At 49.7% G+C, this 26,568-nt stretch overlaps 2 protein-coding genes across 17 annotated transcripts in view; one reads left to right on the top strand and one right to left on the bottom strand.

Annotated features, from left to right (window-relative positions):
• KIF13B (kinesin family member 13B) overlaps positions 1-8,470 on the top strand; it is a 202,892-nt gene extending 194,422 nt beyond the window's left edge. The window contains exons 39-40 of the mRNA XM_041765163.1: positions 1,841-2,786; positions 5,474-8,470. Of these exons, the coding sequence (XP_041621097.1) occupies positions 1,841-2,786; positions 5,474-5,763 (1,236 nt within the window). The 3' untranslated portion in view covers positions 5,764-8,470. The remainder of the gene's footprint in view (positions 1-1,840; positions 2,787-5,473) is intronic.
• A 2,097-nt stretch (positions 8,471-10,567) lies between these two features.
• The window catches only part of HMBOX1 (homeobox containing 1), a 191,451-nt gene continuing 175,450 nt past the window's right edge, over positions 10,568-26,568 (bottom strand). For 4 of the 16 annotated variants that reach the window (XM_041768216.1, XM_041768217.1, XM_041768219.1 and 1 more), the window contains 2 exons: positions 26,295-26,366; positions 11,370-24,617 (listed from right to left, as the gene is read on the bottom strand). In XM_041768216.1, coding sequence (XP_041624150.1) covers positions 24,480-24,617; positions 26,295-26,366 — 210 coding nt within the window. In that variant the 3' untranslated portion in view covers positions 11,370-24,479. Of the gene's footprint in view, positions 26,367-26,568 lie in introns of all 16 variants that reach the window. The other 12 variants (XM_041768223.1, XM_041768224.1, XM_041768225.1 and 9 more) reach the window with 7 other exon arrangements.

Raw genomic sequence — 26,568 nt, 5'->3', positions numbered from 1 at the left:
ATAATCTTTCCGTAAATATTGGAAAACATATTTCTTTTTCTGAACAGCACCCTTCTCCAGTACACCAACCCTGTTCCCGGTTCCTGCCTTCCTCTCCCTTGCCCCTGTCATTGTGAATTGGGAATAGAAAGATAATCTGCTCCGTTCTTCAAATGGCTTCAGTTATCAATGAAGGAACACCTTAGCAGTACCTCAGAAACAGTAGTGGACAGGCAATGGCTCCCATCATTCCCCATGAGAATGGGCTGTGCATGTGTTTCTGCTAGAGTGACTCAGATGAATGGTACAGAGGCCAGCCTCTGCGGCTCCACCATACTCAGCCCCTCTTTACTGTGGGGCAGGCTGCTGCTTGGCCTGTGTCTCCCTGGAGGAGGAGGGAGGGTCCCCACCCCATGCCATGGGACTGGCCTGCAGGCAGTCTGTCTCCTCTTTTTCCACCTGACTCCCAGCCAGGAGCCGTGAGTCAGGCTGTGCTGGTAAAGCTGTGCTAAGTCACCTGTACATCCTCCAAGGAGATCCTCATTCCAGCTTCACAGGAGAAAGTGCTCTTCTGGCCTTTAGTGATTCTCTCAGTTTTCCAGGCAGCCCATGGTGGGCAGGGGTCTGTTTCCACTCCTTGCTGAGTGCAGCAAGGCTGGGAGTGCTTGGTGGGTAAGGAGGGACTTGAAGATTTAGTGTATACCTACTGTGCACTGCGCCCTGTGGTCAGGGCCTTTTCATGCCTTGTCAGGCCCCACTGACCCTATGTGGCCATCGAGTGTGCATTCTTCCCACCTCCAAGTCCTTGTCCCACACCAGCTGAGTGTTCTATGATTCAACTCAGTTTGGACACTGTCTCCCCAGAGACAGGGTCAGATCCCATGGATGAAGGCCTCAGGCCCACAAGACTGCCCCCACTTTGGATACTAGTCACAATTCCAGGTTGTCATCTATGCTTCGACCAACCAGCCCTGGATAAGAGGTTCCAGTGATCTCCACTTGGGTTTGATTAACTTGGTAGGATGCTTCACAGAGTTCAAGAGAGACATTTTACTTACTGGATGTAAAACTGGATCACCAGTTTATTACAAGGGATATAGCTCGGGAACAGCCAGATGAAAGAGAGGCATAGGGCAGGGTAGGGGGAAAGTGTGGACTTTTAGTGCCTCCCTGGGTGCCACGCTCTACCCACACTTCCACCAGTTCAACAGAAGTCTGTCCTTATGGGTTTCTATGGAGGCCTTATTACATAGGCATGATTGATTCAATCATTGGCAATTAGTGATTAAATCACTGCCAGCCCCCCCCCCCCCCCCCATGGAGGCTGTGGGGCTGAAGCTCTAATCACTAGGTTGGTTCCCCTGGCAACCAGCCTCCATCCTTAGGTGCAGTGCCAGAGTCACCTCATTAACAGGAACTCAGGTGGTGTTGGAAGGGGCTTCTTAGGAATATCAAGACACCTTTATTGCTCTTACCACTTAGGAAACTCCAAGGGTTTCAGGAGCTCTGTGCGGGAAACACGGTGAAGGCCAAACGTGGATCTCTTAGTTTAAGTCAGGCCGTCCCAGGCAGCGGCTAGACTGCCGAGTGTATACGAGGGGCGAAGAGGTGGAGGGGCAGGCCCACGCGGTGGGCAGTGCTGCTCTCAGCACCGAGGTGTGCGGGGTGCAGGCGCGGGGCGCCCCTGCCGCGGGCCTCAGAGGGGTCACAGGGACCGGGGCGGCGGGCGGGGCAGGCCCGGCTCTTCTCGCCCTCCACGCCGAATGTGCGGCTGACAACGGTCTGTGGCACTTGTTTCGGAGCCGGGCCAGCCGCCAGCTTGGAGCCCTAACCAGTTCTTCTTCGCCCTTTCTTGCGCCAGGCCCCCCGGGAGAGCGAGCGCGCGGGGACAGGCGCGGCGCCCCTGAGGCTCTGGGACCCACCGACCCCGCAGGGCCCCCCGCAGGCCCCCGCGCAGGCCCCCGCGGCGCAGGACGGGCCGCCCAGCCCCCTGAGCGAGGCCTCCAGCGGCTACTTCTCCCACAGCGTCTCCTCCGCCACCCTGTCGGACGCCCTCGCCCCCGGCCTGGATGGCGCGCAGACCCCGGGCTCGCCGCCCCCTGCCCCGCGCCGGGCGCCCCCGGACGCCGAGCCGCCGAGCCCCCCGCCGCCCGCCGGCCGCCCCGGGGGTCCCAGCCTCCTCCCGCCGCCACTGCCCGCGAAGCGGGGTGCTCGGGGCGACGGCGGCGGCGCGGGCGAGGCCACGGAGCCGGTGGCCCCGGGGGAGGGGGAGCGGGAGCGGGAGCGGGAGCGGGAGCGGGAGGCGTCCCCGGCCGCCCCCGAGCGCCTCGGGGGGCCCCAGGACCCCGCGCAGCCCGCCGCCGGCCTGGAGCCCGAGGCCTGCAAACCGCAGGGGCCCCCCGACCTCCTGTGGGCGCCCGCTGCCCCCGCGTCCCCGTTCCGCATCCAGAAGGTGCGGACCTCGGAGCTCAAGTCGTTCACGCGCATGCTGGGCGGAGACCCCGGCTGCCCCCCGGCCCCGGCCCCGGCCCCGGCCCCGGCCCCGGCCCCCGCCCCGGCCCCCGCCCCGGCCGCCGAGGGGGACCTGCCGGCCGCAGGGGCGCCGGGCGCCGGCGGGCCGGGGGCTGCAGCGCTGGGCAGGCTGGAGGTGTCCTCGGATCCCGAGGAAGCCAGCGAGGTCCCGGAGTGGCTCAGAGAGGGAGAGTACGTCACCGTGGGCGCCAACAAGATGGGCACCGTGAGGTACATCGGGCCCACCGACTTCCAGGAGGGCACGTGGATCGGAGTGGAGCTGGACTGGCCCTCAGGTGAGCGGTGCCTGTCGCTGTGTGCCTGGGCCATGCTGTGTGCCTGGGCCATGTCGTTTGACCTCCCGAGCCTCCAGGTCACTGCTTTTCAAAATCAGGAATAGGAGTTTCCAGCGTGTTCTCTTTGTTTAATCTCCTGACATTTTTCAGAGACCTGAGTCATTAATTGAAAGCTACTATCGACATAGTAATGAATATAAGGCTCTTTTTTCCTCCCCTTTTAAGTCTCAGAGGCATCTACTTTTGAACTGAAGCAATCTTAACAGTAGCTCTGTGTGCCGTGTGTGCTCAGGTTGCAAACACTGATGCCTGTGGGGACAGCCCGATGCCCGGGCTGGAGAACAGAAGGTGGGTGATCTGAGGTGCCCAGGCTCACCAGTCTCTTAAGTCTCATTACAGAACCACACATCTTACAATCCCCATTTTCTGGAAAGCCAGAGCCACAACTTAAGGAAATACTTGGTCCTCCAGATGTATGTTTGTCTGTTTGTATGTATGTATGTATTTATTTATTTATCTATCTGAGAGAGACGGGAAGCATGAACGGGGGAGGGGCATAGGGCTAAGGAGAAGCAGACTCCCTCCTGAATGGGGAGCCCCACAGGGAGCTGGATCTCAGGACCCTGAGATCATGACTTGAGCCAAAATGAGACAATCAACTGAACCACCCAGGCACCCACAGGTGTTTTTTTTTAAAAAAACAGCTTTATTATATCAGGCTCCCTGCATGGAGCCTGCTTCTCTCTCTGTGTCTCTGCCTCTCTCTCTCTGTCTCTTATGAATAAATAAATCTTAAAAATAAATAAATAAATAAACAAACAAACAAACAAACAAATAAATAAATAAATAAATAAAAAGAGGGGACCCCTGAGTGGCTCAGGAGTTTAGCGCCTGCCTTTGGCCCGGGGCCTGATCCTGGAGCCCTGGGATCGATACCCACATCAGGCTCCCTAAATGGAGCCTGCTTCTCCCTCTGCCTGTGTCTCTGCCTCTCTCTCTCTCTCTCTCTCTCTCTATGTCTCTCATGAATAAATAAAATCTTAAAAAAAACAGCTTTATTATGATACCTATTCACATACTGTAAAGTCTGCTTGTTAAAAGTGTACAGGCTAATGGTTCTGAGTATAGAGTTGTGCAACCATTACCACAGTCTAATTTTAGAACAGGTTCATCAACAACACCCCCAAAAGCCATAAGTCCATTTGCAAGGCACTCCCTTTCCTAAACCCTGGGTAACCAATAATCTGTTTCTGATCCCTCTAAATTTACATGAAACATCTTAATCTGGACTTTCACGTAAAGGGGATTGTATAGTATGTGGGCTTTTGTTACTGTTTTTTTTTTTTTTTCACTTGGAATGACTTCTCAAGGTTTATCTGGTTACAACCTGGGTCAGCACTTCATTCCTTTTTGTGGCCAAATAATATTCTGTTGTGTGGATGGCCCACCTTTTGTTCATCCATTTGTCAGTGGGTGGATGTGTGGGTTGTTTCTAATTTTTGGCTATTGTGAATAATGCTGTAAGTTGGAAGTGCTGTCAGAAGAAGAGTTGGAAGTGCTGTCAGAAGAAGAGTCATGTGGCACGGACTAGATATTTTTTTTAAAGAAGAGTCTGCTAAGGTGTGCAGGGGAATTAGGAGAGAAGTTTATATCTACAGGTGAACTCAAGAATTAAAGAGGGATTAACAAATAGTTCATCTAGCAGATGCGTTTTGAGCACCTACCATGTTGTGGTCACCATCTTGGATCCCAAGGATACCTTGAGGAACACAACACAGCCCCTGGTTTCACTGGATTTCCACTGGGGAAAATTGCCAAGTAGACAACCAAATAAATAATTAAATTTTGATAGTAATAAGTGCTGTGAAGAAAATGAAATGGGGTGAGCAGGCAGGATGGTGGGGAGCCCGGAAGCAGGGAGCCAGTGGGCAGGGGTGGAGGGTGTGCCCTGAGAGCCAAGTGATAGTGGTGGCCAGATAGTGAGATAGGAGATCTGTTAGGTGCATTGAGAGGTGCACTGAGAGGACCCTCGTTGTTGGAGAGAGGAGGTTTTGTGGGGGAAGGGCAGGTCAGGGTGTGCAGAGTACAGAAAATTCATGATTGTTTTTGCTGCAGAGATCATGTTCTCCACCAACCCATCCCCGTAGCATGTTGACATTTAGGGGTCAGGGGCCTCTTTCTTCAGGGATCCTCTCCGTCTACTGACTTGAGCGCTGGGTTCTCATTCTTCACCTTAATGCATTTTCTGTTGCTCTTACAAAGGAAACTTCTCCACTGCATCTTGATATATCAAGCATGACATCTACTAGCTACAATTTGGTCATTTGCCAGTTTCCATTTAATAGATTCAGGAAAAATAATTATTCCACCAACGATATCCATCCTAGGTTTACATGTTGACCAGTCAGGTTGAAAAAGGTCCATACCCCAGGGTGGGGTAGGGTTGGTGCCAGCTCCGTGTTCATGACTTGCCTGCACCTGGGCATGGGAAATGGCAGGTCTGGCACACGGACCTGGCACCTGAGGCTGCCTGGGGCCGCATGTCCTTGGGGACCACCAGGCGCTGCCTGGAGATGGTCACCCCAGCCTCCTGTGTTCAGCAGTGCAGGGAGCCATCAGGCACACAGAGGCCTGGAGTGAGGGGCCATGGGAAGGCACCTCCATGTCGTCTTCTCTTTTCCCTTCAGGTAAAAATGACGGCTCCATCGGAGGGAAGCAGTACTTCAAGTGCAACCCCGGCTACGGGCTGCTGGTGAGGCCGGGCCGGGTGCGCAGAGCGGCGGGTGCGGGGCGGCGGCGCAGCGCGGGGCTCCGGCTGCAGGGCACCCCCGAGCCCCGCAGAAGCAGCACCCTCTCCGGCTCTGCCAACAACCTGGCCTCCCTGACGGCGGCTCTGGCCAAGGCAGAGGGCGCCACAGCACTTAGGGCGGACAGGAGCCATAAGAACCCTGAGAACCGAAAATCTTGGGCCAGCTAAGCACCCCCCTCCTGGCCCGGGTTGCATCCTCCTGGACTGTTGGCCTGCTTCCCTCTGCTTCCCAGGCAAAGGCTGACAGAGGGGGGCAGCCAGTGCCAGCCCTGGGGTGGAGCTGGGAACCAAGTGGGCAGGGATACCTCAAACCCCCCTTCCAGGGGAGCATGGCAAGGAGTCCTTTCTGCATAACATGGGGCTAGTGACCTCTCCCTGCCCCTCCCGTGACTCTGGAAGCTTCATTTCTTCCTCTGTGCAGAGAATGGGGAGGCATCCCAGCAAGGTAGAGGGGTTGAAGATCCCAGGAGCCCAAAGCAGTCCTGGATTGGGGGAGCGAGGCCCTTCTGGCCCCGGGCCTGGGTTTTCCACCCCTGGGGCTGCTATTCCTTTCTTCTGTTTCGATGACCCCATTAACCTCTTAACCGTACCAGTGCCTTTCTTTCCCACAGAGGCAGGGCATCCTCCCTGTGCCTCCAGAGCCAGCATCTCTGCCAACCCCCCCGGTCCTGGCTTGCTCCTTAGGCTCACTACATCCTTCTGGACCCCAAGGTCCCCACACCACATTAACAAGCTCTCAGAAGTGCCTCTGGCTGGCCTCTTGGGGCTTCTGGCATAAGGTCCTGGGCGCCCCAGCAAGGGGCACTGGGCCTGACCCTTCCCAGGGCCTTGCCCTCTGCCTTCCTACAAGGTTTCTTAGGGGTCTCTTTGTGCGTGCGTTAGTGTCTTTATACCTGGGAAGTGTTTTCTCTTTGCCATTTATGCCCGTAACAGAGTGCTTGGAATATATTTATTTATATTTATTTTTTGCAAATCTGAAATCACTCGCGAGCCACAATCGTCTGCCCGGGCTCTAGTGTCCAGCCTCTGGGGTCACTTGGGAGCTGCCAGCCTCCTGCCTCTGGTGGGGGTTCCCAGAGGGGCCCTTCCTTATGTCCTTATTGACACAGATACACAAGTGGCCTTACCCTAAACTGACCATGACAACTTGGAGAATTAGGTTCTTGTGCTTCTGCAATGATGAAGTCAGAAGCATTGTGACCTTATTTGGTGCAATTCTGGTTTCTTGGAAGGGCCTTAGACTGGTTTAACTTCTTGGCAATTTTCTACCCTGATTCCCTGCCTGAACCTGGGGGCTGTGGCTCTGCAGAGCTCCCCACGGTCCCTGCGGAGCCACAGACCTGGCCCAAACGGCATGAAACCTCCAGGATCATTGCCGGCCTCCTGCTGGGGTATCTCTGGCTCTCCGGGAAGGGGTCTGTGGGAGTGGGCAGGGGGCTGGTGCCTCCCCCACCACGGTGGGGGTGGCTCCGTGGGGGACAGGAGCTGGACGGGCGGCAGGGCCGGGGGAGCCTGCACGGCAGAGCCAGTGCCTCCAGCCCTTGTCCAGCAGTAGCCGGGTGACCTGGTGCCAGCATGAAGCCACCTGCCTGCGTGTCATCACGAGCGCCTGGTGGCCCCAAGCTGTGAGCAGGAGCCGAGAGGACACTGTGGGAGTGGGGGGCAGGGCCCTGGCCAGGACTGGTGCCCAGCACTCTTGGGGGCCTGTTTTTAGTTCTCACATTCGGACTTTTAAAAATGAAAAATCTCCAAGTCTCTAGGGATTTGAAGCCCCCTCCCCCCCCCAGAAAGTCGTGCCAGGCCCCCCCAACCCCCCTGGTGGCGCCGTGTGGGGCCGTGGACACCCCCAGGTGTGCGGCCGCCCCACGTCCCCCGGAGGAGCTGGACGTTAATTAGCTTCGGTTCATTACACGTGGCGGCGCCCGCGGCCTGGCCCCGGCCCCGCTGTGCCCGCGGGTGGGAGGCGGCGTCCCTGCTGGCCCGTGCGGGCGCGGGGGTCGCTCGGCTGCGCCCTGCGGTCCGGGGCGGCCCGGGGAGCCCTGGTCCGGCGGGTGGTGTGACCGCGGGGGCCGGGGCCCTGCCGTCCTCCCTGCCGCGAGGCCTTGCCCGTGGTCCAGCGGTGCCGGCTCCGGCCGCGACAGCTCGAGGACCTGCCCCCGGGGCTGCCCAGGATCCCCGCCCGCCGGCCGTGGGGGCGCAGCCGTGCAGGGCCCTGCGTGTTTGCGGAGACACCTGAGCCCCCCCCCGCCCCGCCGAGATTGGGACCCTGGGAGAGCTTGACAGGCCCCGGGCGCCCCGAGCCCCGCCACTTCCCTTCCCCTTCTCCTCCGGGCTCCAGCTCCCTGTAGGAGACCCACAGGAGTTAAGGGTGTTTATCTCGGGCGGATTAGCCGCACCTGCCTGAGGCCTGCCTGAGGCCTGCATCTGGGACAGGTGGTGCCCGAAGGTGGAAGGTGGCCGCTGTCTGTCGTGCCTTCCCCCTTTCACGCCCAACACCCTGGCTCCATTATCTCCACGCGTCTCTCTCAGAAAAGCCCATCGTGCCTTCAGCCCGGCTGCTGACACACATTTTGTTGGGGGGCAGGGGTCTTGGACGATCTCCATGTGCCGAGTTCTGTAAATATGAGGGTTCACGCATAAAGAAGTGGTTTTGATTGGGTGACTCTTTGATTTGCTGCACATGAAATGGGAGTTTAAAAAAATCCAAAGACTCTGTAATGAATTGTAAAGACTGAATGATTTGTATTATATAATGAACTAAACCTCTGTAATTTTGTACCATATATGCCTTTCCATCACATGACCAGCAGCCTCTAAATAAAACGAGATGAAAAAAATAAAAATAAAAAAATAAAACGAGATGATTTCTTGCCTATGTCTGAGGTTGGTCTCTTTGCTTTTCTCTCGCTCACCCAGACACGGGGGTGTTTGGGCTCATTCTAGACTGTCCCACAGGGTGAGGGGTGGCCCGGGGCCGAGGCTTTTCAAGGTGAGACCAGAAGAGGGGTGGAGGGAAGCCGCAGGCCCCGAGCACACGCCTCCTCCAGCCCTTCTGCTGTGTGTGGTTTGGACTAAAGAACCAGGGAGGCCGCACCGGTTCTGTGGCCAGTCTTACTCCCCCTGGCTGAGACCTCCTACAGGACACTTTCTGATGGCCTCAGACCCAGGTGTGAACGGAGACAGCTGGCCCAGATGGGGTGGCGTGGCGGAGCCGGCTGCTGCTCTGGAGCAAGGATGTCCCCGTTCTCAGGCCATGGCTCCACTATCCGCCTTGATCCACAAGATCCACCCCACACCAGACTTCCAGCACCGCACGGGGCACCTGACCCTTCATGCTTCGCTGACAAGGCATTTTGGGGAGGAGACAGTGGTCGTGGGCACTGGGGGGGCTGGGTGACACCCTGCTGGCTGTGGACGCAGCTCCCAGCTATAGCCCAGCACTAGGGGTGGCCCCAGCCCCTCTGAGCTGGGGACATGAGCTGGCCTCCCTTCAGGTGGCCAGTGGGGTCCTCCTCGAGGTCCCTGAGCACAGCCCAGCCCCGGAGCGGCCCGAGACCCGCCCGGTGTGCGGTTTTCACAGGGAAGCCCTGCGTCAGTGAACCACTTGGCCCTCATCTGACGTAAGATGTCCTTGAAGACGGAGGCCCGATTGGAGGCGGCCACCACGCAGGGCACATCTACACAAGACTTGTTTATACTCGTAAGTGCCAAAGAGTTGTTCTCAGGGGTAAGCTCTGCCAAATTATGGCAGAAATTTGGCAGCCAGGAGCCGCCCTGCTCTGAGGCAGGAGTCTGAATGTAGGACTGATCTAGCTCCTAGGATAAAGACTAATTTTTCAAGTTGCTACTTGCAACTCGAGATTGCCTTTGTCTGCCTGAGGCTGTGCAGTTATTACAGTTGTTCGGACCCGAAAATTGGCCTCAGTGGGCAGGTTTCACGTAGGTCAGTCACTCAGTGAACACTTGTGCCCTCGTCCTGCGCCTGGGCCTCGTGTGGTGGGCAGGGCAGACAAGCAATGCCAACGAGTCCTACAGCCGGGTCTAGAGGGCAGGAGGGGCCCCAGAGGCTCTAGGGGTTGAGGAAGTTGCCTCTGGGCTGGTGTGTCTGTAGGACTCGGAGGACAGGAGGTGGAGGGGGTTCTGCTGGGCAGGCGGGGAAGAGCTCAGCCGGGCGTGAAGGAAGCAGGAAGCAGTTTGGGCCTACATGGGGGAGCATGAGGTGAGGAGGGTTCTTGGTATCCCCCCACCCCCATCTCCTGCCCACCTCCACCTTGGTGGCACCTTAGTGTTTGGGGACAACTTAAAATTTAGCATAGCTGCTTCTATGTATGGTAAGGAGAGAAAACCATTCACTCCTCAGGCTTTCTCTGAGGAGGAGTAAAGCGAGTCAGTCCGAATCTGTTGGGGGAGCGGGGGCTTGGGCACTTTGTCCTCGAGTCCTGGATGAGAATGTGCCCCCAGCTGTTGGAGGTCTTTAAAGAAACACAAAGAGGCTTCAGCTTTCTTTCATGTTTCACTGCTAAAGGTGAAGGCCCAGTGGTTTCACTGCTCAGCACGAGGAAGCAAAAGGCCCTGGTCCCAGCAGTGACGAAGCCGCTAGGACCGCAGGGGCTGGGGGGGGGGGGGGGGGAGCGGAGATGGTGGGAAGGAAGGAGGAAGGCGAGGGAGGCCGGGGTTCCCCTGTGTGAGGGCACCACTGGGCAGGAAAGGAACGGCCACTTCTGGGGTGGGAGGGACCCACGCGGAGAACCAGTGCAGACTGGTCAGAGGTGGACGCTTTCCTGAGCGACTGGCATTGCCTCTCAACCACATAGTGTGTGATGGTCCCCTGCCCAGGCCCCCTCGGGTCCCCGGGCGGACCAAGGGGACTGATGTCTGAAACAGAACGCACCCCCCCCCCCCCCCCCCCCGTTGGTGTCAGCGCACTTCCCAAATGACTGTTCTTACCCAAAGAAATCCCGGCCAGGCTTTGTTCAGTTATACGTTTTATTCTCTAATAGGTACAATACTAAAATAAACACAAATTAAAAAAAAGTTTTATTAAAACAAAACTGTACAAAAAAGCAGTATACTACATTTTAATTACAGAACAGTCTACTGTCCAAAAGGCACTAATCCAGAATAGGAGATACAATGATACAGGACTCATTTGAACTATTTTAATCAATACAATAGAGCGCTTGTTTCTTTGACCATTTACATCTAGAAACAAGGGCTTTTTGCTACAGTCATTACACATTGTTATAAATATGAGTCCCACAGGTGAAGGTGCAGTATCGCTCTCCCCAGAGAAGGTTCACGCCAAGAGGGACTGCCGGGGGGCTGAGAGGTGGGGGGCAGCAGGGATGGGGCCCGGGCCCGGGGCCGCCCTGGGCACACAGAGCTTGTCTTCCGGCCTGGCCTCTCAGACGTTGGTTTCTGGCCATGACTGGCAGCCACTTTACCCCCCTCTTGTGTGTTAGCACCGGGAAAGTGGGTTCTGAGATGCTCCAGGGAACTGGGGCTGGAGGTCTGGGTGATGAAGCGCCAGCAGCTCAGCAGAGGGGAGGCATTTTGGTAACCTGATCCGAAAAAGGCAGCGACTACTCGGAAGAAGGATGTGCGCCCGGGACGGCCAGTGAGCTGGGCGCCACAGCCAGGCAGGGCCCCTGCTGCTTCCTGGGCGGACTTCTGGCCCAGGAATAAGAGGTCCTGCATCTCCTCCTGATGGACCCGGTGGAGTCTTATGTTCGAGAGATCTGACCATCTTTTATTTTGGAAGTTGCTTTCTAGAAGCAGGATTCTGCTTCCCAGAGGCCGTGCCCTGCCTCACTGCTGCCTCAGGACCGCGAGCGGCCAAGCTCTGTCCACTTCTCCATGTTTGGTGGCCTGGACAACTCTCTAAACCCCAGATTTCATTCTCTAACAGACTCTGGACCTAAGGAAGAGAGATACTGCAGCTTTCCAAACAGTGTCATACACATAGAAGACAAAGACAGGCATCTGATGTTAACAAAAATAAGTAACAAAGAAATAGGATTAAACCAAATCTCTTCTCACAGCATCCTATACTACATCCTCCTTCTGCTTAGCAGAAAATTGTACGTACACAAAAATACAAATACACAATTTTGTAGAACAGTCTGATTTTAATATATTTATATATATTTATATTTATACGAGTGGCAGGTTAGTTCATTATATAGAGCTTTTTGCACTTTTGGCTCATATGCAACAAGGCTTATAAATTCAGCTTTAGCTTTCATTCAGGTTTTATAGCTTTTGAACAATTGTTTTCACATTTAAAGCAGCATCCAATTTGCACTAGGAGTTTGTGGTGATTACAGGAAAGATGGGGTCAGGGGGTTACTGACAAGGAAGGCAGGGCCGGGGCCAGGGGCAGATATACATTCCAGTGTGTGTGGCGATGGCAGAAGGATTGCTATGGGACAGAGTTGACCATGATGACCCCTTGAGGTAGACTGAACACCTTACAGCAGACTCAGACACAGGTGCGACTCCCCTCAGGGACACATGGTGTACAAGATGGGGACAGAGACCAGGAGACGCCAAAGGGAAACACAAAGACTAAGTAAGACACACGACGGCCAAGGCAGGGAAGGGCGCTCTGCCCCAAAGCCATCTGGCAGGGACCCCACACAGCCCGTCGCAGATACTCGAGTATTTGGTGGACGCTAAAGACTTTCGGGCAGTCCCAAGGCATCTGGTCCATGGTATCTGATCAGATCATGACTCTCAAACTCATTTTCCATTTTATCAGCTGCTGTGCCAGCCCATCCCCCCCCAACCCCCCACCCCCCGTAACAAACAGCAAGACAAAGCTGCAGTCCCTGGCACTCGGTGCCACCGGGGCGTTGGGTGCGGTTCACGGAGAAGCGAGTGGGCCTCTTCTGCCCCCCCCACCCCCGCTGCTCCCCCTGCACCCCCACTCCCGGCTCTGCGACCTGCCGCCACGTGCCCGGGGGCAGCGACCAGCACCAGTAGAACCTGTAAACACGCGTCTGCACAGCCTGGCCACCCACGCTGCCCGGACCCGGGTGGGCGTGACGGGCCTCCCTTCGTGGCCACCACGGCGGTGTTCTCTCCCATTTGATCGCTTTCATCAACCGCCTCCCTTCTCTATCCAAATCCAAAGAATTCCTCTGGCAAATTTGCCCATACCTGTTAAAATGTGAATGCCCACCATTTGGGTTATTACATTGTCTGAACAAAAACGCTGGATTATTAATGAAAATAAAGTGCCTGGGTATGGATTTGTCCATTTTGCAAAAACTTTCTAATGCACCAACAAATCATCTGAGCGCTGCTTAGTGCCGTGATGTGAACAGAGTGCAGTCACAAAATAATCCGCCGTACACCCACCACATAATGAAGGCCCCAAATTCAGGTCAGACTTAAATTACTTTTAAAAAAAAGCAAACGAATAACCTCACACTTATTTTCAAAGACACACTTTTGATCTTGCTTCACCCCCAGCGATGATGGGCCTTTCTGAGCCCTTGTGAGCAGACACCCTGATCCCTCAAATCTAGGAAGAGACGACGGGGAGAGGCAGCCAGGGTTCCAGTGATTAATGATGGCAAATGAATCATTACGTTTTTAGCTATGATTATCTGACTCTTTGCCCTCTTGGATCTGGATGCACTTTCCAGCTGCGGACAAAGGCAGACGGGACTCTGTTCTGCGGCTGTCTTGCTCTCCCCGTCTTCCCCACTCAGTAGCTGTACACCTCACTAAGCAGGCTCCTTAACATTCTCTGTGAATCAAGACTGTAACCCTATCAACAGAGAAATCCCTAAAAAAGCACAGGAAAGAGCGACAAAGCCAGCCTGACAGGGCGACGACGACGATGACATCGCCCTGCCCAGGAGCTTGCCCTTGCAGTGGTTCCGCCTGCAGAACGCTGGGGAATCTGGAGACGGGTGGCTGTCTGCGCCCGCCCCTGGGGGCTAAGTGCAGGGTTGGGAAAGGATGGGGCAGGGGAGTCAGGGGGCTGACTCTCTGGCAGGTTCCAGAGGTCTGTAACTTGCTTAGGCACTTAAAAAACAGAACTAGAAATGTATCCTTGGAAGGTACTGCATACCCAACGGTGACTATGGCCGTGGAAGGGAGGGAGGGGAGCCCAGGGGGAATCAGAGAAGGCTGTGGGCTCTTCCAGGGGAGGCAACTATGATGTTCTTGGTATCTTCTGGCAGAGGAGCATCCTTTGCAGCCTGGGTGAATCTGAAGAAAGCAGGGCTAGGCCCAGCTGGGGCTTTTCTCTTTCCCGTTTCTGGAGACCAGGCCAAATGCACAGGGGAGAGCAGGTGTGTGGGAAGTTGGGACAGCCTGCTCTAGACTCATGCCACAGGCTTGTTTTCTATTATCTGTGTGAGAAAAACTACTAGGAAAAGAAGAGGCCCTTTCGAAAACAGTGTTCTGGCAAAACCAGGGAGCAGTAAAGAAAAGCCTTGCCAGAGATGCCAATGCTTGAAGGGAGAAGCTTGCTCCCCCCAACCCCTGCCCCCAAGAACTTTGGTTTTTGTTTCGTGGTGCCCATTTTCAGAGATGCAGGATTAAGGGGCTCACTGACTAACATACTGAAATGTGGTTTTCAAGGCAAATCACTAACAATAATGCTCTTGAAAGGAGCCCACAGCTGAGCTCTCACCTTCCTTCAATCCACTCTGCTAATGTATGCGCTGCCTACCCCCACCCATGAATCTGGCATAAAAACAAAAGAGTTCAATGTAATATCACTAGAGTGGCTGCTGTTTACATTAATACAGCACTAATGTCGTTTTGTTTCCAGTTTAATAGCTTCAATGAATGATGAAGTGGAAAAATGACCCTCATAAGTTTATACTGGGCTCTTAGTTCCAGTAAAGCAACAGAAGGGGAGCGGTTTCTGGGCTTAGAGGAAGCCAGAAAACAAGACTGAAATTTTGGCTTGATCTGGAAGTGATGGGAAGCTGGAAAAGTTATAAAGGCAACACAGATCTTGTGACTCATCTCTGCCATGTATACTGGTTGGTAAGAGTCACGTGCTCTTTCCAAGGACAGAGTCAATGTCTCCATTCCAAAATTTCAGTGGCACCCAGATGCCACCAGAGATGCCAAATCTGGATCAATAGCTAAACAGAAGGCACACATACCTTGTTCCCTTCACTTTTTTTTTTTTTTTTTTTTGGTGGGGGTAATAGATAATCAAAGACCCCATTAGCCAGCTAATGAAACAAGGTACCTATTACAGAGGCCAATTCCAAGGAGTCAAGCTGGTGGATCTCCTCACCAGGTCACGCCAACTGGGGCCTTCCTCCTGGGTGGACTCCACTCTCTTGGGCTCCTAGGATGCTGAAGACACGATAGAATGGATGAGAAGAGTGAGAGGAACAGCCAACCCCTGAGGACCACTTACTTGCAAGAGGAAAAGAGCTAGAGAAGCGAGGAAGAGAAACATGGGATTTCAGTCCCATCCTCAGGTCAGCTTGAAGTCTGTGCCTGACAGTAGTCACTGAGCTGCCACCTGAACCCTGAGGCAGCTCATCCCTGTGCCAGACTGGGGTTATTAGAAAGTTCTTATGCTGAGCCCGAATCGGCACCTGTCTCCATGCAGGGCAGACAAGAATACAAGTTCCAGAATCTCCACAAGTACTGCCTCAACCCCACTGCCTTTCATGACTGTGATGGACGTGACAGCAGAATGAGTTGGAATGGCTTAGCTAAACACTTCTATACAGAAGCAGGATGTTAAAAGTAATAGGCACTACGAAAATGCTCGAAGTGCTGGAGAGAGAGAAAAACAGGAAGTGTGTGAGATTTTTAACATTCTCTGCCTCATCTAACTGGAACTACACAAAGGAAGTGCCAGTAAATTCTACTTCTTCTCAAAACACAGATGAGACAGTCATGGTTTCTTCCCCCAAAAAAGGCAGGACCTCACATTTAGCTTCTGGAGACAGGATGCTTGAAATGAGGTTTCACATCACAGCTGTGGAGCCTCCTTGAGGTCCCTGCCTTTCTATCCGTATCACTAGGCAAGGAGAAGGGCCAAGGGGAATGCTCTTGTGTCTAGATCATCATGGTAACACCAGTTCAGTGTCAGATGGAATGAAGGGCACGGAGAGATGACAGCACTGGGACAGTGTGTGGGTGGGAATCAACTAGTGTGGTTGTGTGAGAAAACAAACAGGTTAAATGCAGTGATTTCATTCAGAGCAATGCCAGGCAGACTCTGTGGCCCGTTCTCTAATTAACATCCTACTAAGATGAAAGAAGCGACTGGATATTTCACTTGACTCCACTAAGGTGGTACTGCTGTGTAGGGTCTGTGTATCTTCAAGAAAACAAGACAGTAGTAAGAACACTCAGCACAGTTCCTGGCACACAGTACATGCTCAATAAATGTCAGCTGCTATTATCATGACTTTTGAATGCCTCAAGAGGTCTGAAGGTTTGTCTCTTGTTGCATTATGATTTAGAATGACATCTTTACTCTTGTGTTCTTGGAAGAGTAACTTCTGGTGTTTTCTTCCCAAAAAAATAGGTATTTCATGGGGAGGTACTACCTATGTTTTCATGGATTTTGGTGAGTTGGCTTTCTTTTTTGCTTTTTTCTTTTTAGTGGGAGATGCTGGTGGTACTGGCATTTATGGTGGAGGGGGTTTTGAATCACCGAGGTGGCCTCTGGAAACACCTGCAGAGGGAGACATCTTGCCAACTCCATTTTTTTTTTATTAGCATCATTCCCTAAGCTGCACATCAAATACTTTGATCCTTAAAATGGTAGATTGTGTTAGAAGGTTTTAACTGTAGTGATAATTCTATTTTCTTTGAATGTAAGCAGATAATCAGAATGTTCTGCCGGCTGTTTTAATGCATGTCTCACAAATCACCGAATTATACTCATCTAGTCAGTTCTCAGAATTGCAAATCTTAACACAGATTCTCAATTGTAATGGAGATAGTTATCTTTCAGCAGCTGGGAAAATAAGGGATGGGATACTCTGCTCTTTGGGGTCATAAATCCACAGTCATTCCAAATGTCATCAAACTGCAGGATCCCACAGAAAAGTCTCAATGACAGCACATGTATCTTGAAAGCGGGTGTTTGGCGGTAGGGCTGAAAGTTGCTTTTAGATCATATAGGAAAAGAAGCACTGGGTAAGACCTTTTGATGGCATTTTTCCAGATTTAGTCCAACTATAACACATTTGGAGGTATTTTTGAGGGGAACAAGAATGAAGGACCCCAAGATAGAACTTTTCCCCAAATTCTGTGTGTTTGTGGACAGGTGGAGAGAACAGTCAGAGAGAAGCAGCCTACCTCAGAATTTTCATCAAACTAAAGTTTAGCATTTGGTTAGGATCCTTTCTGATACATACTGAGGAGGAAAGGGCTGTATGAGGATAAGCAGCAAAATATGAACAAAAGTAAGAGCCACATTTTCTCAGTGGTTACTAACTAATCCTGAAGTGTCCAGCCCTGAACAAAGAAAGGGCTCACAGGCCAGGCTCACGAGCAAAGGTAGGAGGAGTCGCACAGGAATGAAGCAGCTGGAGGGGCCATGTGGTATTATGTGGGTGCTGGTATTTGCGCAGACTTACTCTTGATATAACTGAATGAAGGCCTCTACAAGTGATGGAAAAAGCAAAGCATGTTCTAGAGAAAGGCTAGATCAAGACACAGTAGCTCCCATCTGGTGGGAGGCCCTGGTGGGGAGAAGAACAGACATTCTGGGCAGGAGACCGTGTAAGGCAAGGCGTCAAGACCACCTGATGCTCAGTTGGTGGGACACGGTGGATGAAAAGAAAGGAAGAAAAGTGTTAGGGAGAAAAGACTCAGAACAGAGGAACTCTGGATAACAAAAGGCTGCATACAAGAAAGTTTGTAGTTGCCCATGTAAGAGTGGTGTGGGGGACTCACCTGCACCTAGTTACTTCAGGACACTGCAAATATCAGCACTCCAATTATGCCACGTGGTTGAAAGCCCTTATGTGTTTGTGTTTGTGTCGTGTCTGCCGCCACACATCATATGATCCAATGAAGAAAATGTGTAAAATCCCATTTGACACTTGCTGATGGTGACAACAATGGAGATATCAAGTAACCAGGGAAAGAATTATTAAAACCCCGGGGAGCTTGTTAAGTAGTCAACATCCTCAAGTTAGGCCGCATAATACACTGGCTGTCTAAGGAGTGGGACAGAGTCGTGGAGGCCTTGTCAGGCAGGGGCTGACTCGGTTTGGGATTCTGACTATAGTTTCTGCCAAACGTGCAGCAGGTTGAATTGGATGTGAGACAGGGGTTTCAAATAATGTAGAAGTCAAATGGGGACCAATAGCAAAGGCTTCCATTTTGAGGTTGAAATAACTCCAAATCGTTCTCTTTCACTAAGGAGAGGACATGAACACCATGTCATTATTTTAGTTTACTGAGTTGCTGTTCCAAATGTTCTTGGGAGCATTAAGTGCTAAAAGGGAACAGGGAATGGGAGATCTGCCATTTTCAATCACATAAAGGACAGAAATCCTTTTAATTATGACCATGCCAATCTACATCTTGCTAAAACAGCTAATTACATGTCAGGAGGACACTCAGTCATTCAGAACAATTGTCATTATATTTTTATATATTCATTCTGTGCCACCCCCCTCAATTACCATGGTTACAATTTGAAAGGATTCAGCCAAACCTTCATTTGATCACAGCACACCAATGTGAATTTGAGAGTTAATTATGGCTGTACAGAGCCACTTTCATTAAAAGAGAGAGAAAATGCAAATGGAATTAAGGGAGCGGCACCCCGAGATGTCTGAACTGGGAGCTAGATGTGTGCACAACCTCCTCAGGTCAGTGTCCGGCAGCCTTGGGACCACACATGCTCAACAGCTGCCCCATGCCACTGCACCATGGGGCTCAGACACCCATGGACAGGAGGGCACAGTACTGTTGTCCAAATCAATCCCCAAACTTGCCAAGTAAAAAGGATGTCAGGAGAGCACGGCAAAGCCTCCTATAGATGCATCCTTGTTTGCTGTTAGGGCCCTGTGCTAGCTAATGAGCTAATGGGTGTGGAATGTGGGTGGTTAGTGGTCAGTAGGGTAAAATGCTACTTAGACTTCACTTGAATGGAACTGACTAGATTTAGTTCTGTTCACTGCTTGGCCCCAGGTGTCATGTAAAGCATGCTAAAAAAGAAGTCCAGTGATCTGCATATTTGTTAGCCATGGCATCTACTACATCCTCAAAGTCCTTGGGTGATGGTAAGAACAGGGTGTAAGATCTTCTGGTGTGGCCAGAGTTTCCCTCTCCTCTCTACTATATTAACTCCCCTCTTAATTATAAAGGAAAACTAATGTCATAGGAAACTGGATTCCTCAGATCATTAGCCTTCTCTTTGCTGGTGCTTCTCATCTCCACCAAGAAAGAATAATGAAGCTGATGTAGAAACCTCGCAGTTTATGAACAAAGTTGCCCTTCAGAGTGAGTGAGTCAACCATCAATGGCAAAAGAAGTAGCTTAATCACTTTTAGCTTGTAAGTAAAGAGAATTAAGAGCAGCCTTTCTGAACATAACCTGTTTGTGAGATGAGTTTCTGTAATCAGAAATGGGAGTTGTAGGCTCAATGTATTTAAAAAGCCTTTCTCACAACCTCAGTATGGTAGTTCTCCTGAGAGTGGTAAAGAAATCTTCCCTCTTAAGTGGTAGTCATCATTTGAAAAGAAGAGCATATAATGAAGCAGACAGTAATGCCAGAAAAGAAAGGGCCTCTGCTTTGACAACAAGCTATGGTCATGGAAATCCTTATAGGATAACCTGGCCACTTATAGTTGCCTCCCTGGGAAAACCTAGTGTTCTCATTATGGTGCAATACCTTCAAACTGGAAAACTTAGGTGTCACTAAGTAATGTAAATTAGACAGTCCAGAAATTAAGAAACAGGAAGAGAGTTTTCAGGGCATGCAGCTCAGCCAAATTCAGTATGGCTGAAAACTGATCCCCGAATCCTGAGTAAACATCCTTGCTATTTAGAGGGCACGCAAAAAGGAATGTTTTAAATGTGTAATTCACACCCCTGCCCCAGGGCAGCCCCCACCCCACCCCTCTGCCCCATAGAGACACCAGCAGAGCTGGTCAGCGCGCCCAACTTTTGCTTGGGAAATCTTGATAAACAAATCCGGCTCAGTAAAGCTATAAATGGATTTGGCTGGTCTCACTGCAGCCCCAACGAATACAGTAGTAAAACATTACTAATAATCACAACAACAAAATGACAAAATCTATCACCACTTTGACCTAAGATTTAAATCACAGACAGAGATTAACACAGAAAACCAACGCACTATGTGAAGGGTCAGAACTATTCGGTGTAGAGTGCTACTGAGCACAAGATCATCAATAACAAGAAAAATTATTGCCTAAGAATCTGTTGAGACTCATTGGGGAAAAAATACTCTGGTTGTTCTCTAAACGAGAAAAGACAAAAAGCAATTTTAAAAGACAGAGCCACAAGTTAAATGGGAAGACTGCTTCTACCCAAACCCTTAAGACCAAGAGAGTAAGGACTTGAAGTTCACATTTTTAGGACAGGGGTGGGAGGATTGTGTATGAAAAGGGATTATTTCCACTGTTATGGGCAAAGATAATGCAGCTGGTCAGTGGAATATGTAGCTGGTCAAAAAGATGGCCTGCAAGACAGAAAGGAGTGTTTGTGTGAAGAGATGGACCACACCCACCTACTCTGCCTACTGTGGAAGGTAAAAATCCCAGCAAAAATGTCAGCTCCTGATGAGGCCTTAGTATTGGAGACCAGAGGCAAATGGAAGAGGAGCTGTTCGCAGACGGACAGGATGCAACTGGAGATGCCAAATGAAATAAGCCTATTTACACTTCATGCCTGATGGAATCCAGGAGGGAAGTGTGAAGACAAAGGCCAAACAGGGAGAACTGAAAGAAGTATATGGAGGAACTCTTCAGGAGTTGTCCCCTTTGAGGTAAAAATATATGCGGACAGCTGGCTCCAACAGTGGTACTGTTGGTCACTGGACTGCCTGCCATCCTAAATCTGCCAGGAACTCAGGTATTGGATTTGTACGCTTCAGTGGTGACGAGCTGCTGCTTCCTCACTCACATTTTTTTTAAGTGGTCACCTCTAATGACTGAGCTAGAGTGAAAAGTACCTTAAAGGGATCTTCCTGTTCCAGGAATTTTCTTCCTGTTAAGGAATAACAGGAGGATGTGGTGGCAGGGGTGGGGGTGTCTGTCCCACCCGAGGCCAATGTATGGGAACTAGACAGATTCCATAAGTAGGTGGAAGGTACCACACTGACCAACCACTTAAAGGATTCAGACTGTGAAGAAAATTGCCCTAAGGGGTACTCAACAATTACAAGCTTTGCTGAAATAAACCTGAAATAAACCAGAATGTCTATTTGGTACTGACTGGCACCAGAAGGTCTCAGCTAAGAGTGTACCCTACTGCCCTCCTTGGCCTTCAAGCTATGTTAGAGTTATCAAAAGCAAGGTAGAAATCTCACTTGGATGGTCCATCTTTCGAAGGTCCCTTTGTAAGGCTGTGTTGTAAGAAGAGTAGGAAGTTTACCCACGTGACTACAGTAATTCAATGAAAGTGACCTTGAAAAATAACAGACAAGTTACAAGAACTGCTGACAAGGTTCCCCATCCCCCCTTTCAGTCTTCCTCACTATGGAAGAGCAGTCCTGAAAGTCCTCTGGGGCCTGAGGGAGGTACACTATGGGGCCAGAGAAGAGGGACACAACAACCAAAAAGCACACAACAGGATTTTTTCAGAGCCTGGCTCTTTTCCCTTCAGTAAGAGAGCAGTTTAGGGTTCCTATTTAAATACCACCAAACCTGAAAAAGCTTAAGAAAACAAATTCACTATCCAAAGACATCACAAATTAGACAGTGGCAACTGTATACACCATTATAAGAACTAAAGTAACCTGGACAAGACAGCTGAATTCAACCTGGTGGCAAAAAAAAAAACCCCAAAACCAAAAAACCCCAAAAAACAAATCAACAATGGTAGATTTAAATCTAGGCCCCAAAGAACTATATCTTTGCTCTTGGTGAAAAAGCAAAAGTTATATGTAAGGCAGTGGGTCTTAAGAGCAGGCCAGCAGTCTTCTTCAACTAAAAGAAGATTTCTGGATGAAAGATTCCTTCTTCCTGTTCCTACTGAACCCAATATGAAGCTATCTTGCATCAGTAGACATGTTCTTTCACTTTTCTCCAGGCTGCCAGATAGGCCCTGTACTGCTTTCATGGATACCGACTCTCCTTTATTCTCTGAAGCTTTTCCCCATCCCTAAGGCCTTAAAACAATGAAACCTTTTAGCTCTTCTCTGGCAATCACTGTATTTCCTTAGAAACTGCAGCTGTCCTAACAGTTTGAGTCTGTTTCTTTAAAAAGACCAGCAAGAACAAATGATACTGACAATCCCATCATAAAGAAGCTATCAATTATAATAATCTCCTTACAATAAATCATGGATGTGGCTTGTCAGACAGTATAGTTTTCTCACTTCTTTTCTTTGAGTCAACTGAGAATAAGCAGACAAAATTCCACCAAAATGGAAAGATACAACATGTTATATTTCTTCTATGTAATATAAAAGGAAAGAAAGATAACATAATCTCCTAATTGAAATAAAAAGTCCAACACACTAAGAAAGAAAATGAGCAGGGGGATCATTCCTGAGAATAACAAATGCTACTCTTGAATTGGTTGGTTCAAGTAATACAGTAAAACAGAAAAGACTACCCCATTTTACTTCAGTTCTTGGAAGCTGGAAGAAGCACATATACACTTTCTGCCTGAAATCCACAGACAAGAGCAGACCCAGTCCCCGCCTACAGCTCTTTAAAGTCACAGACCCATATAAGGTGGCATCTTCGTGCCCTCTCGAAGGCTTCCACGCACTGGCCTAAGGAGGATGAACAGATACAGAGAAGCCCTTGTCAGCACGTGCCTTAAGTGGAGTCAGACCAGCTAAAAACTGGTGGGTATTTAATTTAATATCTCACTAATGAGGAAGGGCAAAACAAAGGTCAGTCAGTTTCTCTCCCTCAATGGTTTTAGGCTGAATACATTTGGTGGGGGAGGAGGGGTGAAGAGGTAAGGAAATGGCACCTTCCTTCCATCTCAGAAATCGTTCTCAGGTAATGGATGACAGGACAGAAGCTCTGTTGAATAGCTAGCCCCGCAAGGCTTCACTGTGCGTAGGAAGGAGAGATGGAACGAAGCAGAAAGTATACAGCAGTCATGCCTCCTTCCGACGCACCCTACGCTGCTACATCGAAGGCGGTTTCCTCTTCCCCACAGTGACAGTGTGTCATTTAATCGGGATGCCAAGAGATCATTTTCATACAAGGCCAGCAGATGTAATTTTCTTTGATGCATGAATAGTTCATCATTTTGCTACTATATGACAAGGTGATCACAGGGTGACTTTATAACGCAAGTTCACTGTTTGGTATTTTGAGTTCTCAAAATGAAAAAAAGATTTATCAAATATAAATATCTTTAAAAAGTAACAAAAGTGCTACATATGTGATCAAGGAAAAAAATTCCATTAGTTACTGCCGCTTAAAGTAGATTAAACTTTACAAATATTACCACATCCATTATCAATATGGCTTCCAATTATTAAATAAATTGCCTGTAGCAATATAGCTTTTCACACCTCTACAAGGACAGAGTAAAGAGAACACCAAAGCAGTCACATCACGTTGTATCTTGAAGACCCGCCACGTAAGTGGCAATTGTCCCCTGCTTTTTTCTGCTCCTATTTAGGAAAGTATTTGCATTTGTGATAGTCAGTCAGCATAATCCCACTATAAAGTCCTCTATCAACCTCTCATATTGAGGGGGCTTCAGTAAATGGATACAAAGACTGGAAGTTCATTCAGTCATTTGTGACCTTAGCTCCATCCTTGACTTTTTTTGGTAGCAGGGAAAGGGGACATAAACAGGAGGCAGAGCAGCTTCCATGATGGCCTCCAGCACTTTTCCAGGCAGGCACACACCTGTGCCACGTAATGTACAGTGGTTCTGAGAACTGGACTTAACATCCATTAGACATTCAGCTCATGTTTTTTTTCCAATGCTCTCAAGCTGGGTTTTTTTTTTTTTAATGACTTTTGTTTTTTGTCTTTTTTTTGTTTGAATCATGGTCCCAAAGGCAGAAGGCAGTATTTTATCTACTAAGTCACACAGCTTGTGAGAGGAAAGGATGTCTGTGTCAGGCATGTTAACATCAACCAAAATTTGAGATCAAGTTTTTCCATGGACATTCTTAGCACAGCACCCAAAGAAGTATAATCTAGCCACAGTGTGACTATTATGAGGCACGGCTTATTGCAGCTGGAAATCAATTATTCCCACCCTGAGTGGGAATTCTAGTGTTCCTTTTACTCTGTGGACACTCCCCAAATGGTGTCTGTCAATCCTGGGCCACACTACCTCAGCTTGCATCCTATCAGTCTTGGGGAAGGAAAAAGGTACAGACTAGTGTTACAGGAATCTAAAGGTACCCAAGGTTTTACACGTAGCCTAATATTGGAGAACTGAGGGCTATCTAAATACCTGGAAGCACTTTCTTGGAATGCTAAGACAGAGCAGCAAGATTTCTAGCCTCGGGGGCTGGGAGAGGGAAGTTTGGTTGGTTGGTTGGTTATTATTTACTGGGAATTAATACTGAGAGAGTATATGCAAAGGCTGAGGGCACCATGCCATCTTCACAGAACAAGACCCTAACGGCTAACTGACATACAAGAAACTGCAAGTTATACTGTAAGAACACATGTTAAGGACCGAGGAAAGTCTGCTAAGGTGCTACGTCTAAACTAAGTTAACTTCTCCTGTTCAACCCTCCCTGCTCAGTCGTCATCCAGGGCCTCTGTCTTGATTTCGTTGGCTCCTTGTCGGGCCAATGCCAAGATAGTGTGGTTGACTGCTGCCATTTCCACAGCTAATGAGATGGGGTCTTGGTGGTCACTATGGCTAGTGCTGTCATCCTAGATGTGCAGAAATAAGAAACAAATGTTATTAGTGGATTGGTAAAATTCTCCAACTCACAGAGAGGCATGCTGAAGGCAAGGGGGGCAGAACATTCGTGGGAGGAAACAGTGGGGGAGGGGCTCATGACATAGTAGAGGTGAAATGTATTTAAGTAGCCACTGAATGGAAATAGGTCCAGATTTCTAACTGACATTTTTATGATTCAACAAATAAAAAGTACCAAAATGTTTTTTCTGAGAATTTTATTCCTTCTATCCGAAGAGCTGCTGGTGATGATAATCAAACCTGATCATTCTAGGTTTGCAATGAACATAGCACTAGTCATTGAAGGCCAAATTAGTGAGCTATTAAATTCTGGATTGGTACTCTTACAAAGAGATTACCAGACCTCATGGCATCTCTCTACTGAGCTGAAAAAATTAGACTAAACTACAGACACCAATATCTAATGGGTAAAAATGCATTTTTATAAAAGAACAAACCCAAAAAACTCTCAATTACAACAGGACAAAAGTATAAGAGCCAGAAACGGCTCTGGGAGAAAATGTGTGGTGCTCTCCTGCTGTAAGGCTGCTGTGCCAGGGAAGTGGCAGGTGTCGTATTTTAGCGAGAGTGTGAAGTGCTCCTTCCGTGCACAGCTCAATGTGTTAAACAATAAAGCTGTGAAGGAAACTGGCATTGCAGGATGTTTGTCAGGCACTGAAGATGGTGTTACAAATGAGGGGTAAGTTTCTCACCTGTCACATCTTCAAGGGAACTCTGCATTAAAAAGCTTTGGAAAGGGTAAGCCCCTTTAGAAAAAAAATCATGGGATGTGCTACCCTTAGGGCATCTGGAAAACACAGTGGAAATGATCCACCTACATTGGTAGATTGAAAAATAACAGGAATGTTTCTGATTAGAAGGACAGAGTATTTTCTTGAGTAAAATGTGGAGCTATGATTTGGAATCCTACCAAGAGAAAAGGTAATTCCCAGGGGAATTATGGACATCATTGTTGCATTCCCATTTTCACAGACAGGTCTTCGGGGTTTAAAAAGGGCTCAGCATGGGGTTGTGTGCACTCTTGCGGCGTTTGCAATCAAGCTGGTAAGCAGAGATTGTAAAATGGCTGGCAGAAGGAAGAACACAGTGGACTACATTTAAGAGCTGGCTGAGGGTCGAGGAAGAGGTATATATACACTGTAGGAAAGAACAAGTTTTCCTGCTGGCGTCCAGTAGAGATCATACATTCTTTTCACATTCTAAACAGAAATGAATTTTAAGTCCTATGACAATATTAATGAAATTTGTCAAGAGATATGCGGGGTGGGGAGGTGGGTGGAATTCCCATGTTCTTAGTTACTGAATTATTCCATCCAGTGGCTAACAATTAAATATATTTTTCCCCTCAAGCAATGAAGACTAAGGGTGAGTTGAGAAGACATGCATTTATGAAAGGATGTGTGTGTCAATGTGCCAGAGACTCTGGAAGAACCACTCATCTGGGCATGAGGGTTCTCCCTGCAATGGGGCCGTGGTGGGTGGGACCTTCCACTGTGTGCTGCATTGGTACATGTTTAGGCATGGATTACAGCTACCCAGTAGCCCCTAGTATTTCTCAAACATTGAGTGTGTGTGTGGTGGATGGTGTAACTTGCTTGTTTGGATCAGATCCTCCTCTCTTCTTCTACCTTCTCTGCTTCTCTGCCTCCCTCTGAACTTCTTCCCTCCTCCTCCTCCCCATTGCGTACTTGCCAAGTATCCTGTTGTATGACAATAAATCCATGTGGGTGAATAACAGTTTCTCACAAATTTAACAGGACAACTGAATCTTACCACATTCCTTTCAAATTACATGAAAATCTAACTACACACATGAGCAGAGTAGAGGGACATTGGATTGTCTCCTTTCCCCCACCCCGTACAAAACACACCCACAGAATTGACTTGTCATACTGTCCCACC

The sequence above is a fragment of the Vulpes lagopus genome, chromosome 8 (assembly GCF_018345385.1).
Source record: "Vulpes lagopus strain Blue_001 chromosome 8, ASM1834538v1, whole genome shotgun sequence".
NCBI classification, from domain to species: domain Eukaryota; kingdom Metazoa; phylum Chordata; class Mammalia; order Carnivora; family Canidae; genus Vulpes; species Vulpes lagopus.
The sequence above is the reverse complement of the archived record's forward strand: the minus strand, read 5'-3'. Positions and strand labels throughout refer to the sequence as shown.